This window comes from Theropithecus gelada, chromosome 1 (assembly GCF_003255815.1).
Source record: "Theropithecus gelada isolate Dixy chromosome 1, Tgel_1.0, whole genome shotgun sequence".
NCBI classification, from domain to species: Eukaryota; Metazoa; Chordata; class Mammalia; order Primates; family Cercopithecidae; genus Theropithecus; species Theropithecus gelada.
In genome coordinates this window covers 18,253,924-18,266,605 of record NC_037668.1, presented here as the reverse complement: position 1 = coordinate 18,266,605, position 12,682 = coordinate 18,253,924, and the positions used below count along the sequence as shown (strand labels likewise).

At 45.0% G+C, this 12,682-nt stretch overlaps 1 protein-coding gene across 1 annotated transcript; it reads right to left on the bottom strand.

The window, feature by feature from the left end:
* Positions 1-4,946: 4,946 nt before the first annotated feature.
* SMCP (sperm mitochondria associated cysteine rich protein) lies at positions 4,947-11,896 on the bottom strand. Its single transcript, XM_025400102.1, has 2 exons — positions 11,752-11,896; positions 4,947-5,588 (listed from the first exon to the last, which is right to left on the bottom strand). Exon 2 carries the CDS (start codon positions 5,566-5,568, stop codon positions 5,197-5,199), a length of 372 nt encoding a protein of 123 aa, XP_025255887.1. The 5' UTR covers positions 5,569-5,588; positions 11,752-11,896; the 3' UTR covers positions 4,947-5,196.
* Between the last annotated feature and the right edge of the window lie 786 nt (positions 11,897-12,682).

Below are 12,682 nucleotides of genomic sequence, written 5' to 3'. Positions count from 1 at the left end.
TCTACAGCAATCCATAGAATTAACTCTCCCTTTAATTCTGTGAAGGCTGAAAAAGGTGAGGAAGCTGCAGAAGAAAAGGTTGAAACTGGCAGATGTTAGTTCATGATGTTTAGGAAAGAAGTCTGCTCCATAACATAAAAATGCAAGGGGAAGCAGCAAGTGCTGATGTAGAAGCTGCAGTTATCTGCAAGTTATCCGGAAGATCTAGCTAAGATAGTCCATGAAGGTGGCTACTCTAAACAACTGATTTTCAGTGTAGATGAAACAACCTTCTATTGGAAGAAGATACTATCTAGGACTTCACAGCTAGGGAGGAGAAGTCAATGCCTGGCTTCAAAGCTTCAAAGAACAGACTGACCCTCTGGTTACGGGTTAATACTCCTGATGACTTTGAGGTCAATCCTCATTTATCATTCCCAAAATCCTAACGCCCTTAAGAATTATACTAAATCTATTATTCCTGTGCTTTATACATAAAGCAACAAAGTCTGGTTGACAGAAAATCTGTTTATAGCATGGTTTACTGAATATTTTAAGCCCACTGTTGAGACCTACTGCTCAGAACAAGAGATTCCTTTCAAAATATTACTGCTTATTGACAAATGTACCTAGTCATCCAAGAGCTCTGATAGAGATATAAAGGAGATTGATGTTTTCATGCCTGCTAACACAATGTCGATTCTACAGCCCACAGATCAAGAAGTAATTTCAACCTTCAAGTCTTATTATTTAAGAAATACATTTTGTAAGGATATAGCTGCCATAGATGCTTTAGGTAGTGATTCCTCTGATGGACTTGGACAAATTAAACTGAAACTCTCTGGGAAGAATTCACCATTCTAGATGCCATTAAGAATATTTGTGATTCATGGGAGGAGGTAAAAATATCCACACTAACGGAAGTTTGGAAGAAGTTGACTCTAACCCTCATGGATGACTTTGGATGGATTCAAGACTTCAGTGGTGGAAGTAACCACAGGTGTGTTAGAAATAGCAAGAACACTAGTATTATAAGTGGAGTTCAAAGATGTGACTGAATTGCTGCAATCACATAATAAAACTTGAGCAGATGAATTGTTGCTTCTTATGGATGAGCAAAAACATTGATTCTCAAGATGGAATCTACTCCTGGTGAAGATGCTGTGAACATTGTTGCAATGACAACACAGAATTTAGAATATTCCATAAGTTTAGTTGATACAGGAGCGACAGGTTTTTAGATGATTGACTCGAATTTTGAAAGAAGTTCTACAGTGGGTAAAATGCTATCAAACAGCATCATATGCTAAAGATAAATTTTCCATGAAAGGAAGAGTCAATTGATGCACCAAGCTTGATTGTTGTCTTATCTCAGGAAACTGTACCTTGAGAATTGCTTGAACCTAGGAGGCAGAGGTTGCGGTGAGCCAAGATCACAGCACTGCACTCTAGTCTGGGTGACAGAGCGAGATTCTGTCTCAAAAAAAAAAAAAAAAAAAGAGCTGTACCAGTCACTCTAGTCAGCAGCTGTCGACATCAAGGCAAGATCCTCCACCATCAAAAAGATTACCACTTGCTGAAGGCTCCAATGATTATCATTTTTTAGCAATAAAGTATTTTTAACTCAGGTATGTACTTTTTTTGACATAATATTATGGCACATTTAATAAGCTATAGTATAGTGTAAACATAACTTTTATATGCACGGGGAAATTTAAAAAATGTGTAACTCGCTTTATTGTGGCAGTCTGGAACTGAACCAGCAATATTTTCAAGGTATGCCTGAACAAAAATTAACTTCTAGGAGAAAATATAGGAGAAAATCCTTGTGTCCTAGAGTCAGGCAAAGATGTCTTAGGTGTGACACAATAAACACAACCCATAAAAAAGCAACTAACTGGACTTTATCAAAATTAAGAACTTCTGCTATTTGAAAAAAAATTTTTAAGAGAATAAAATGATAGGCCACAGTCCAGAGAAAATATGTTAAATAATTTATTTGACAAGACACTTGTATCAAGAATATACACATATACATATATGCACACACACACACATATATATACACATACATACATGTGTACATACACACATACATACGTGTATATAGATACACACATACATACACACACATACATATGTATACACACATCCCCTTAAAATCCAGTGATAAGAATCCAAATAGCTCCAAATAGTAAAAAAACATGGAGGAAATATTTGGACAGATAATTCACCGAAGAAGATATACAAAGGCAGAAGAGCTCAAGGAGAGATGCTCCATGTCATTAGCCATTAAGAAAATGTAAATTAAAGCCACAATGAAGCAACCCTGCGTATTTATTAAAATGTCTGGAACTCTAGAAATAGAAAAAGTGAGCATACAAATAATTGGCAGGGCTATGCAACAACTGGAACTGCCAAACACTTCTCGTGGGAATGTAAAATGGCAGAACCATTTTGGGAAACAGTTGGGCAGGTTCTTAAGAAGTAAAACATATACCTATTATATAAAACAGTCATTTTCCTCTGAGGTCTTTACCGAAGTGAAATGAAAGCATATGTTCATACAAAGATTTGTGCATGAATGTTCATAGCAGTTTTATTTGTAATAGCCTCAAATTGGAAACAACCCAAATGCCCATTGAAGGATTGATAAACAAAAGTGACATATTCACAATAATGAGGGTATTTGCTACTCAGCAATGAAAAAGAATGAACTGTGGATACATGCAAAAACATGTTTGAATCTCAATCTAATTTAGCTGAGTGAAAGGGGCCAGGCATAAAAGAATGCACAGTGGTTTGGTCTGGGAAGTGGCAGAGGAGGGACTTGACTTGCTGCCAGAGCACCCCGCGGGGGTCGGTCAACCCAGAGAGCTGCCTGGAGACTCAGGAAGAGGACAGAGAGTGGGACTGGGGTGGGGCAAAGGGCGGGGGTGAAGGTTGGAGTCTCCAGGCTGGGCAGGGTCTTCCCACCATTCCCGCAGACCCACAGTCTCGCCTTTCACAGAGGGTTGGGTAATTACCACTGGCTTCCCCAGACCCCAGCAAGGGAAAGGCAGGTGAGCCAGCTCATCTCTGTTGTCCTTGCACAGGGTGCAGATCCCAAGGCCCAGCTCTGCCAAGATCTTGCCCAGCTGCATTGGGCCTGGGTATGTGGTGAGGCCCAGTGTAGCAGGACTCTCACCGACTTCCACCAATGAGTTGGGGGGCGATGCCAAATTGGAGGCTGGCACCACGGGAGGGTGGAGGTCTCACCTTGGAACCCCAGTAGTCCCTGGAGCATGACAGCCAGAGGAGGCTCCCAGGATGGAGAGCAGGGCACCCACCACCTGGGCTGCGAAGAGTAGCAACCTCCAACTACTGCAGCAACCACAAATCCCCCAGGACCAGCTAGATGTGGCACGTGGAAGTCTTCAGGAGCCCAGTGCTGAGAATCTCAAGATTTTTCCCATCTGGCCAGATTCTTGGAATGATCTGACCTTGCAGGTCTCTAGCTACTTCAAGAAACTCCTAAATTGTGCTGCCCCACTTCTGAAAGTTTACATGCAAGGAATGGGGTTTTGCCCTTTGCAGTGTGGGAATACAAAAATAATTCAGAGTTGCCATGACCCAGAATAGAAATAGAGTGGCCTATTTTAGATGTTTCATGAAAACCTGTTTTTATTTTGAAATCTGAACCTTAGCATTTACAAAAACTTTGGAGAGATGGCTGCCCGCCCTCCTAGAGGGAAAAATAAACTGCTTCCAACATAACCTTTGTAGGACTACGAAATTGTTCCAATTTAAAAAATTTTCTCCCACAAACTAAACAAAGTGCAGGAATATTTTGTGTGCTACCAGTGCATTGTTACTAGGGAATCTCTATTTTGAAATTCCAAGTAATTGAAGATGACTTTTATAGACCTTAGATGGTGTCAAAATAGAAACTGCTGTTTTGAGCTACTTCATATATGCAGTGTTTAGCGGGTAGGGAAGACCTGCTTTGAAAGAATAAATTGTCAGCATAAAAAAGCATACCTACTGTGTGATTCCACTTACATAAAATTCTTGAAAACACTAATTTGAAGGGACAAAAGTAGACCAGTAGTTTTCTGGGGATTGGTGAACAGGGAGAAGCGTGAGAGAGAGAGTACAGAAGTGCACTCAAAAAATTTTAAAAGTGATATGTTAATTACACATCAAAAAGCAGTAAAAATGGAAGTTTACAAGTATGCTTAACGAGCCTGATTTATCTATTTCTACTTGTCTACCTGGACTAGTGGGGGCGTGCTTGGGGACAAATTATTGGAGGATGATGGCTTCTTTAGAGGGAAATAGGGCCTTGTGGCTGAGAGGAGTTTGAGAACTACGCACACTGAATAGCCACTCGGTGTCAGACCCTATGTCAGGCACTTTAAATAAATTATCCCTTTTAATTCTCATAAAAAAATCTTTGAGGGAAGTACCATCATCTTCATGTTACACATGAGGAAATAGAGCCTCAGAGACACTGAACCACTTGCTTTGGGATTGCTACTCTCTGACCGAAGAGCCAGTGCTGATGCTGGAAGATTTCGCTCTTTGCCGCCAGTCACTGTGCATTGCTGAGTCCTGGGTACTCTACCTCCATCTAAAATCTCTGGATGGGGGGTAGAATCACTCCAAGGGATTTACATATTTTTGCTTGGTCTGGAGTATAATGTGGTACCCACGACCCAGGGGAATTAGGGTTCTTGAACTTTGGGGGACCAATAATTTTTTTTTTTTTTAATAAGGACTGAAGGGGTTCCTGGAATGCAGGACTTTCATTTTAAAACCAAGATGAGTCAATCAACTAAGCTCCAGCTCAGCAGAGGCTTTGTTCTTCAGGATGCTGGTTCTTGCTCCTTGGACCTCCAGGACACGCCCATAATATTTTCTTGGGCTCTAGGCCAGGCTGGTGAGATGGTTTCACAGGTAAGTAAAGGAACAAAGGGAGGCAATGTTCTTTTTATTGCTCTTTTATTTCTGTGCTGTCTAAATGTCAGGATCACTAGGAAAGATGATTCCAGCTTCTTCATCCTCCCATTTCCAGATGGAGGCCTCCCTAGGGTAGGGAGCTATGATGGGAAATAGAAGCCTCTCGTGGGGTGGAAATGGTAGTCACTGTGAAAACTGCTTCTCTAAACATAGGTCTAGCCTGACTCTCAGTAATACCCCACCCTACAGAGTGAAAGGCATGGCCCCAGGGACAATCTATTTGTTTGACTTCTGCTCCCATTTGCTTGGACTGGACTTATTTTGTGGGCTATAGGGCTGCTCCTGGGTTTGAGAGCCCTTGTCCTGAGTTTGTGGTGAGTTGGGCTCAGACTCCATATTAAGCGGTGAGCATTCGGGCTTGGTCTCCAAACTACAGCACCTGGCCTTAATGCAGCAAGGGGGTTTTGGCTGGCAGCAGTGATTGTGTTTTGGAGGGCAGCATTGATTGCCTTTTGGCTGGCAGCACTGGTTCTGTTTTGGTGGGCAGCATTGATTGCCTTTTGGCTGGCAGCACTGGTTCTGTTTTGACGGGCAGCATTGATTGTCTTTTGCTGGGCAGCATTGACTGTGTTTTGGCTGGTCACACATCTTCTGGACACTTGGAGGTACTAGAAAAAGAAAAGAATATTCTCATCAGAAGGAAATCTGGGTGCCTGCTTTCATTTCCTCCTTTCTTAATACCCAAATACATCCATCTTCAGGATAATGACTCAGACAGGGGTTGAGAAAGCAGAGCTGGATACCTCAGAGGGGCCAGCCAGCCCTGTAATTCTACCTTTGCATATGCCAGCATGTTTGTTCCTTACTAGGTAGTCATTTGCCAGATAAAGAATCAAAAGACCAGAATATGTAAGCAATGTGCCTAAGGTCTCTTAGCTAATGAGCAAACAGTGTGACCCTCAGTTGCCAGATCCTGGGTCAAGTGTCGGGCCCTTCACAAACATCAGCTAATGTAATGACCGCTACCTGCCTCAAGTAGACATTTTTAGTCCACTTCACATCATACGAGGACCACTGAAGTTCAAAGATCCACCTCAGTTGCTTGTAAGTGGATTCAAGCCAAGCTCTATCCCACTCCAGAGCATGTGCTTGTTCTTGTCTCTAATGTGGCATCCAGGGACCCAGGTGCAATGGAACTCTTGTACTTAGAGTGATCAACTGTTACACCCTTCCTGAACGCATCATCTTGTCCCATGCACAGAGCACTGTGGTGGTTACAGCGAGATGAAATGAAAAGTACAGTGCTTTTGGCATGGCAGGACCTGAGTTCTAGGGCTGGTTCTGCAACTCCCAAGCCTCAGGGCTTGGGCAGTTCTCTTCATCTCTCTGGGCTTGTATCTCTTCCTCTATAAAGGGGCAGTAGTGGGGATGAGGAAGGGGGAACTGGACCTTATAGGGATCCTCAAACTCAACCATTCAGCAGTTTTGTAATTTCCTCATTCTTCTAGGTATAGAGAAAATCCAAACAACTCTTGCTTTACTTCTATTTATCTACCTTCCTCCACCCAGGAAATCCAAGTTCTCCCAGGAAGGTCCCTGGGCCTTGGCCCCAGTATGCAGCCCCTGGGGAAGCCCCTATATGTTTCTGCCTTGTCCCTCCAATGGCACATGATGAGAGGATGAACACCACTGTTGTGGCCCCAGAGCAGAATACAGGGTCTAGAAGTGGCCAGGAAACAGTAGGCAGTGAGCAGGTTGTTATCTAGCCTCCTCAGGGAAATGTGGAAGCATGGGAAATGAGCCTGTACCCCCTGTGGGCACTCAGCTCACAAAGCCACAAACCCATGTGAGTGAGGCACCAGGCCTGTCAGAGCCCTGTCACCGGTGTGGGGGATGGGTGTGGGATTTGGATTGACAACTGCTGAAGTGAAGTTGCAACCACCTTCTGGCCTCTGGCATCCTCGGGATTGTGAGAAAAGCCTCTTGCCCAAACTAATTTTTTTTTTCTTTCTTTCTTTTCTCTTTGGAGGGAAGTACCATTACTGGACATAGAGCTTCACTCTTGTCGCCCAGGCTGGAGTGCAAGGGCGAGATCTTGGCTCACTGCAACCTCTGCCTCCCGGGTTCAAGTGATTCTCCTGACTCAGCCTCTGGAGTACCGGGGATTACAGGCACCGGCCATCATGCCCAGCAAATTTTTGTATTTTTAGTAGAGATGGGATTTGACCATGTTAGCCAGGCTGGTCTCGAACTCCTGACTTCAGGTGATCCGACCACCTCAGACTCCCAAAGTGCTGGGATTACAGGCGTGAGCCACTGCACCGGGCCCCAAACTAGTTTTTTAAACTGAACCAGTTACTGCTGTGGGCTTTCCACTAAGCACACACTTGCCCATATCTCTGTGAGAATGTGTGTGTGTGTGTGTGTGTGTGTGTTTGTGTGCACACACGTGAATGCATGTAGGCATGTGTCCATGCATAATCATAAGTACATGGTGAGGAGAACTTGAGGTTTGTGATGATGGCTGTTTAGTTGGATCAAATTGATATTACTTGAACTTTCTCATGAGTCTTAACAGTTAGAGCCAGTGTGAATAGCTCCTAGCAGGGGCCAGCCTCCGTCCTAGCCGTCTCTCTCCTGCTGGACACTCCCTACTTGCCCTCCATCTGATCCGTACCTGCTGTCAAGGTACTTCCCCCAAGTCCTGCTCAAACCCTCTCCCTGATGTTTAGAAAGCCACATCTCTTGTCTTGTCCTCTTCTTTTGTGTTGTGTAGATAGAGGGACTCCTGGGGACAGCAGCTACAAATCTCTCCTCACACTAAAGTCTTTCCGGGGGAGGACTGGGCATGGTGGCTCATGCCTGTAATCCTAGCACTTTGGGAGGCCAAGGCGGGTGGATCACCTGAGGTCAGGAGTTCGAGACCAGCCTGGCCAACTTGGTGAAACCCCATCTCTACGAAAAATACAAAAACTAGCTGGGCGTCGTGGCAGGTGCGTGTAATCCCAGCTACTCGGGAGGCTGAGGCAGGAGAATCACTTCAACCCAGGAGGCAGAGGTGACAGTGAGCCGAGATCGTGCCATTGCACTCCAACCTTGGCAACAAAAGCGAAGCTCCATCTCAAAAAATGAAATGAAATGAAATAAAATAAAATAAAATAAAATAAATTAAAATAGAAAAATGAATTATTTCTGGGAGTTACCCCATGATAATGATATGGTTTGGGTCTGTGTCCCTGCCCAAATCTCATCTTGAATTGTAATCCCGACATGTGGAGCGAGGGACCTATAATCCCCACATGTTGAGGGAGGGAGGTGATTGAACCACTGTGGCAGTTTCCCCCATGCTGTTCTCACGATAGTGAGTTCTCACAAGATCTGATGGTTTTATAAGTGTCTGACATTTCCCCTGCTCTTACTTCTGTCTCCCACCACCAAGTGAAGAAGGTCCTTCCCCTTTTGCCTTCTGCCATGATTGTAAGTTTCCTGAGGCCTCCTCAGACATGTGGAACTGTGAGTCGATTAAACTTCTTTCCTTTATAAATGATCCAGTCTTGGGTAGTATCTTTAGAGCAGTGTGGAGAAGGACTAATCCACCCCAGTAGGACAAAAATCTGTATCATCCTTTCCTGAAGGTGTGCATGATTCTCCAGTCAGGTGGTTGCTAAAGGATGCCTGTCAGACGACCTACTTTGCTATCTGAATCACCCCTGTGACTTATAGAAGACCCAGGGCTGTGGCTGTCCTGAATGATGGGTGACATGCTCTTAGACTCAACCCTTTTTTATCTGGGGATTCACCTAAATCCAGTTCGTAGTGTAAAAACTGGGTCCCATTGAGCCAGGTGTGGCCGACACCTCCACCCACTAGTAACAGTAACTTTCAGACTCACACGTTGGACGCAGCCCCAGCCGGCCTCTCTTCACTTTCACTTTCTGAACCATTGGAGCCTCATCTCAGGGTTTTTCTGTGGGAAGGAGGTCCCTGGCATGTGCTTGAGAAGGCTTGGGCATATGCCAGGGCCCTCCTTCTTACAGAGAAAGCCCGAGACTTTCTCTGGGAAGAAGGGGAGCACAGTGCTACCTCCTATAGGGACCCCTATGTTTGAATATTCTGAACTACAGCATTAGGGTGAGAGACAATTGAGAAGGAAGATTATCTCTTAAGGCCCTGCCACCTGGCCAAACCCTTCATGATCCTAAGTCTCTGGCTATACGGTTGCAGCCTGAACTGGGTCAAGGGCAGTTCCCACCTAAAAAAGGAAGAGTGACTTGGATTAGGATGTTGACTTTAATTTAGTCACAATTCTATCCCTGCCAGTTATTCCAGGATTCATCCTATCTTTCATGGAAAAGGCTCCTGCTTCCATTTAAGAGGAAGACACTGGAGCAAGACTCCTAAAGGATGGGCGTGGGGACAAGTCACCCCGTTGCTCCTTCCAGGTCAGAGGAAGCTGCAAAGAGGCTGAGGTGGCAGATGCAGGCCCTGCAATGCCTTGACTTGCCTGAGAGGGAACGGGAAGGAGAGAGGTGAGCAATGGAGAGGTACACCAGAAATGGAAATAAGACACAGACAGACCAGCATAAAAACAGAGAAGAGGTGAAAGAGTACAGGGCCATGTTCTCTACCACCTTTGTAGTGTTCAAAGCTGTTTGACAGGAAGTGTGTGTGTCCACATGCACACACAAGCATACACCTGGGTGCCCCTGCAGCTGTACAGGGGTGAGTTTGAGTGTGTGGGTGTATGCAGGGAGCCCAGTATTTGTCCCTGTCTCCTTGTTGTTTGAATCTGCTCCCTTAGGGGTCAGACCTAAGACTAGGTTTTGAGAGGGATGAGGAAGGAGTGAGCCTCTTCTGTTTTTATTTTCTGTTGTTTCTCTCTGTGTTTATTTTTGCCTTTTACTATTTTTTCTCTCTGCCTTTCTATCATTCTCTGGTCTTCATCCTGTCTCTATATTTCTGTCTTTTGTCTCTGGTTTACCTTTCTCTATTCTGAAGGTCAGTGCCCTGAACTGACCAAAGTGCAGAGTCTCATCACCACTTGGAAGTCCAGTTTGTTAGGGTCCATCCTTACAAGTCCAGGCTGAGCTGTTTCTACAGAAGCAATTCTTATTCCAGTGACTAGAGATGCAGAGGCATCAGAGGGCACCTGGAGCCCGGGTCCAGGGGCTTGCCTCACTAGTCCCACCAACATCTCCACTCCAAGCATGTCCCCCATAGTCAGATCCTGGGAACAGGTCCTGAATATGGAGGTTGTGCCATATCAGAGAAGGAGAGCAGGTTAGAAACCAGTCTTGTTGACTATAGCATAAGGAGGGCAACATCAAGTCCTTCTGCAGCTTCACCCCCATGGATGTAGGTCCTGCCCCTCTGAGCCAATGCTGTCTCCACTGTCTTCCTTCTGCCTGGTGAATATTATCTATTTCCTCCACTTTCAGAACGCTAGCTCCTGTACAATAAATGTGCCTCCTGACCACTCTGCCTCCTGCAAGAGTTTCTTCTTAAGATTCTCTCCTTGGCCAGGCTCAGTGGCTCACACCTGTAGTCCCAGCACTTTGGGAGGCCAAAGCAGGTGAATCTCTTGAGGTCAGGAGTTTGAGATCAGCCTGGCCAACATGGTGAAACTCCATCTCTACTAAAACTACAAAAATTAGCTGGGCATGGTGGCATGCACCTGTAATACTAGCTACTTGGGAGGCTGAGGCAAGAGAATCGCTTGAATCTGGCAGGCGGAGGTTGCAGTGAGTCGAGACTGCACCACTGCACTCCAGCCTGGGAGACAGAATGAGATTCCATCTCAATAAGTAAATAAATAAAAATTAAAATAAATAAATATATAAATATTCTCTCCATGCTCCCTTTCCCCTCCTTCCCAACCAAGCTCTGCATAGCCTGCCTCAGGAAATCTGCCTGATCACATCAAACACCTGTGGCCCAGGGCCAGGGCCATCTTCCTAGCTTTTCTTATTGCTCTATTCAGTGAGGATTAATACAGAGGCCAAACCACCAGGAGGGCCCTGGCAAGGTGCCTTCTGTCTGACGTCTGCCAACCGGCCCAGTCTCATGTCCACCCACTGTTCTCTCAGGCACCAGATTGGCTCAGAGCAGACACCTGCTGAATTTTCTCACCTCTTTCCGGGTCTTTGAACGTGCTCTTCCCCAGCTTGAACCACCCTTCCTGGGTCTCTGTCCCCACATGCTCACTGAATATCGTTCAAACCTGAAGTCTCTGCTTACACATCACTCCTCAAGGAAAACTTCCTTAACCCATAGCCTCTGTCTCCCTGATAGGCTTTCTTGGATCCCCTGTACTTCTCATTACATTTTTATAGTGGTTATTATTTCCCTAATTGTCTGACTTCTGTGGTCCGTTAGCTCCATGAGCACAGATATCCTCACTATCCCCACCCGCAGAGGCTCCAGTGACTTCCTCTTTTTTTTTTTTTTTTTTTTGAGATGGAGTTTCGCTCTGTTGCCCAGGCTGGAGTGCAGTGGCTCGATCTCTACTCACTGTGATGAGCTCTGCCTCCAGGGTTCACACTATTCTCCTGCCTCAGCCTCCTGAGTATCTGGGACTACAGGTGCCTGCCACCATGCCCGGCTTTTCTTGTATTTTTAGGAGAGATGGGGTTTCACCGTGTTAGCCAGGATGCAGTGTCTTCCTCTTAAATGGAAGCAGGAGCCTTTTCCTGAAATATAGGATGAATCCTGGAATCCTCTCATCCAGCACACTGAATGGCATTGCACGGGCCTCAGTAAGTAAATATATAATGAATGAACACATTAAAAAGCCATGCAGAGAGGGCCCAAAAGATAAGGTTTCTGTGTTACCTGGTCTGGCCACACACTTCTCAATTCACAATTTCCATGCTTGACTTCTCATGACTGATTCCAGTTGATATTATTGATCTTCCTCAGCAGCCTAGTGAGTCCATGACTATTAGAAGCTAAAGTCTTCTGAACCAGATTGGTTCCCTCCCCTGCTAATACCAAGATTCTAAGCCTCTATGACATCATAATCCTCTCCCCAGGACTCTATGCCTAGCTCACTCACTAGCGCCCTCTGCCTGCTGGAGAGTCTGACTCTTCTCGGTTTCCTTCCTGAAAGATACGAAGTTCCCTAGCTAACCCATAAGCATGCAATGACCTAAAACACAAATCTGTATTGAGTGTCTCCTATCTACCAGGCTGTGTCCTAAAAAGTGAAGTGTAGCTCAATGGAATGTAGTTTCCATTCTCAAAGAACTAATTCAATATGGAGGCAAGTCAGTAGCCAATAATACCATGTAATAATAATGATGGTAGGATCAGCACAGGGGTCAGGTTTGGGGGTCAGATATGCTTCCTGGAGGCAGTGATATTTAAGCTGAGACTTGGAAATTGGACATAGGAAGGGGGTGTCTGGGAGACATTTTCAGATTCAGAAATGTGAAAGTATAAGCTATTTGGTGGAAAAGCTCAGTGCGGCTGGAGCAGAGTGGGGAGTAAGGAGAAGGGGGAGACTCACCTACCTAGGTAGGTAAGGTTGTGTTGGTGAGGACTCTTTATGCCATAAAGAAAATAGTTTGGACTTTATCCTGAGGATAATGGGAAGCACCGAAAGGTTTTAAACAGGGGAGAAACTGGGATGCCTTAGGGGCAAGGACCCTATTTTATTCACTTTGATATTCCCAGTGTCTGGCTGAGCAATTGGCACATAAAAGATTCCGAAACTGAATCAATTCAATAGTGAATTGACTAACATGGTGAGAAGAGAGAAGCA

Excerpts from the sequence above, each read along its gene's own strand:
- SMCP (XM_025400102.1), bottom strand. The coding sequence starts at position 5,568 with ATGTGTGACCAGCCAAAACACAGTCAATGCTGCCCAGCAAAAGACAAT.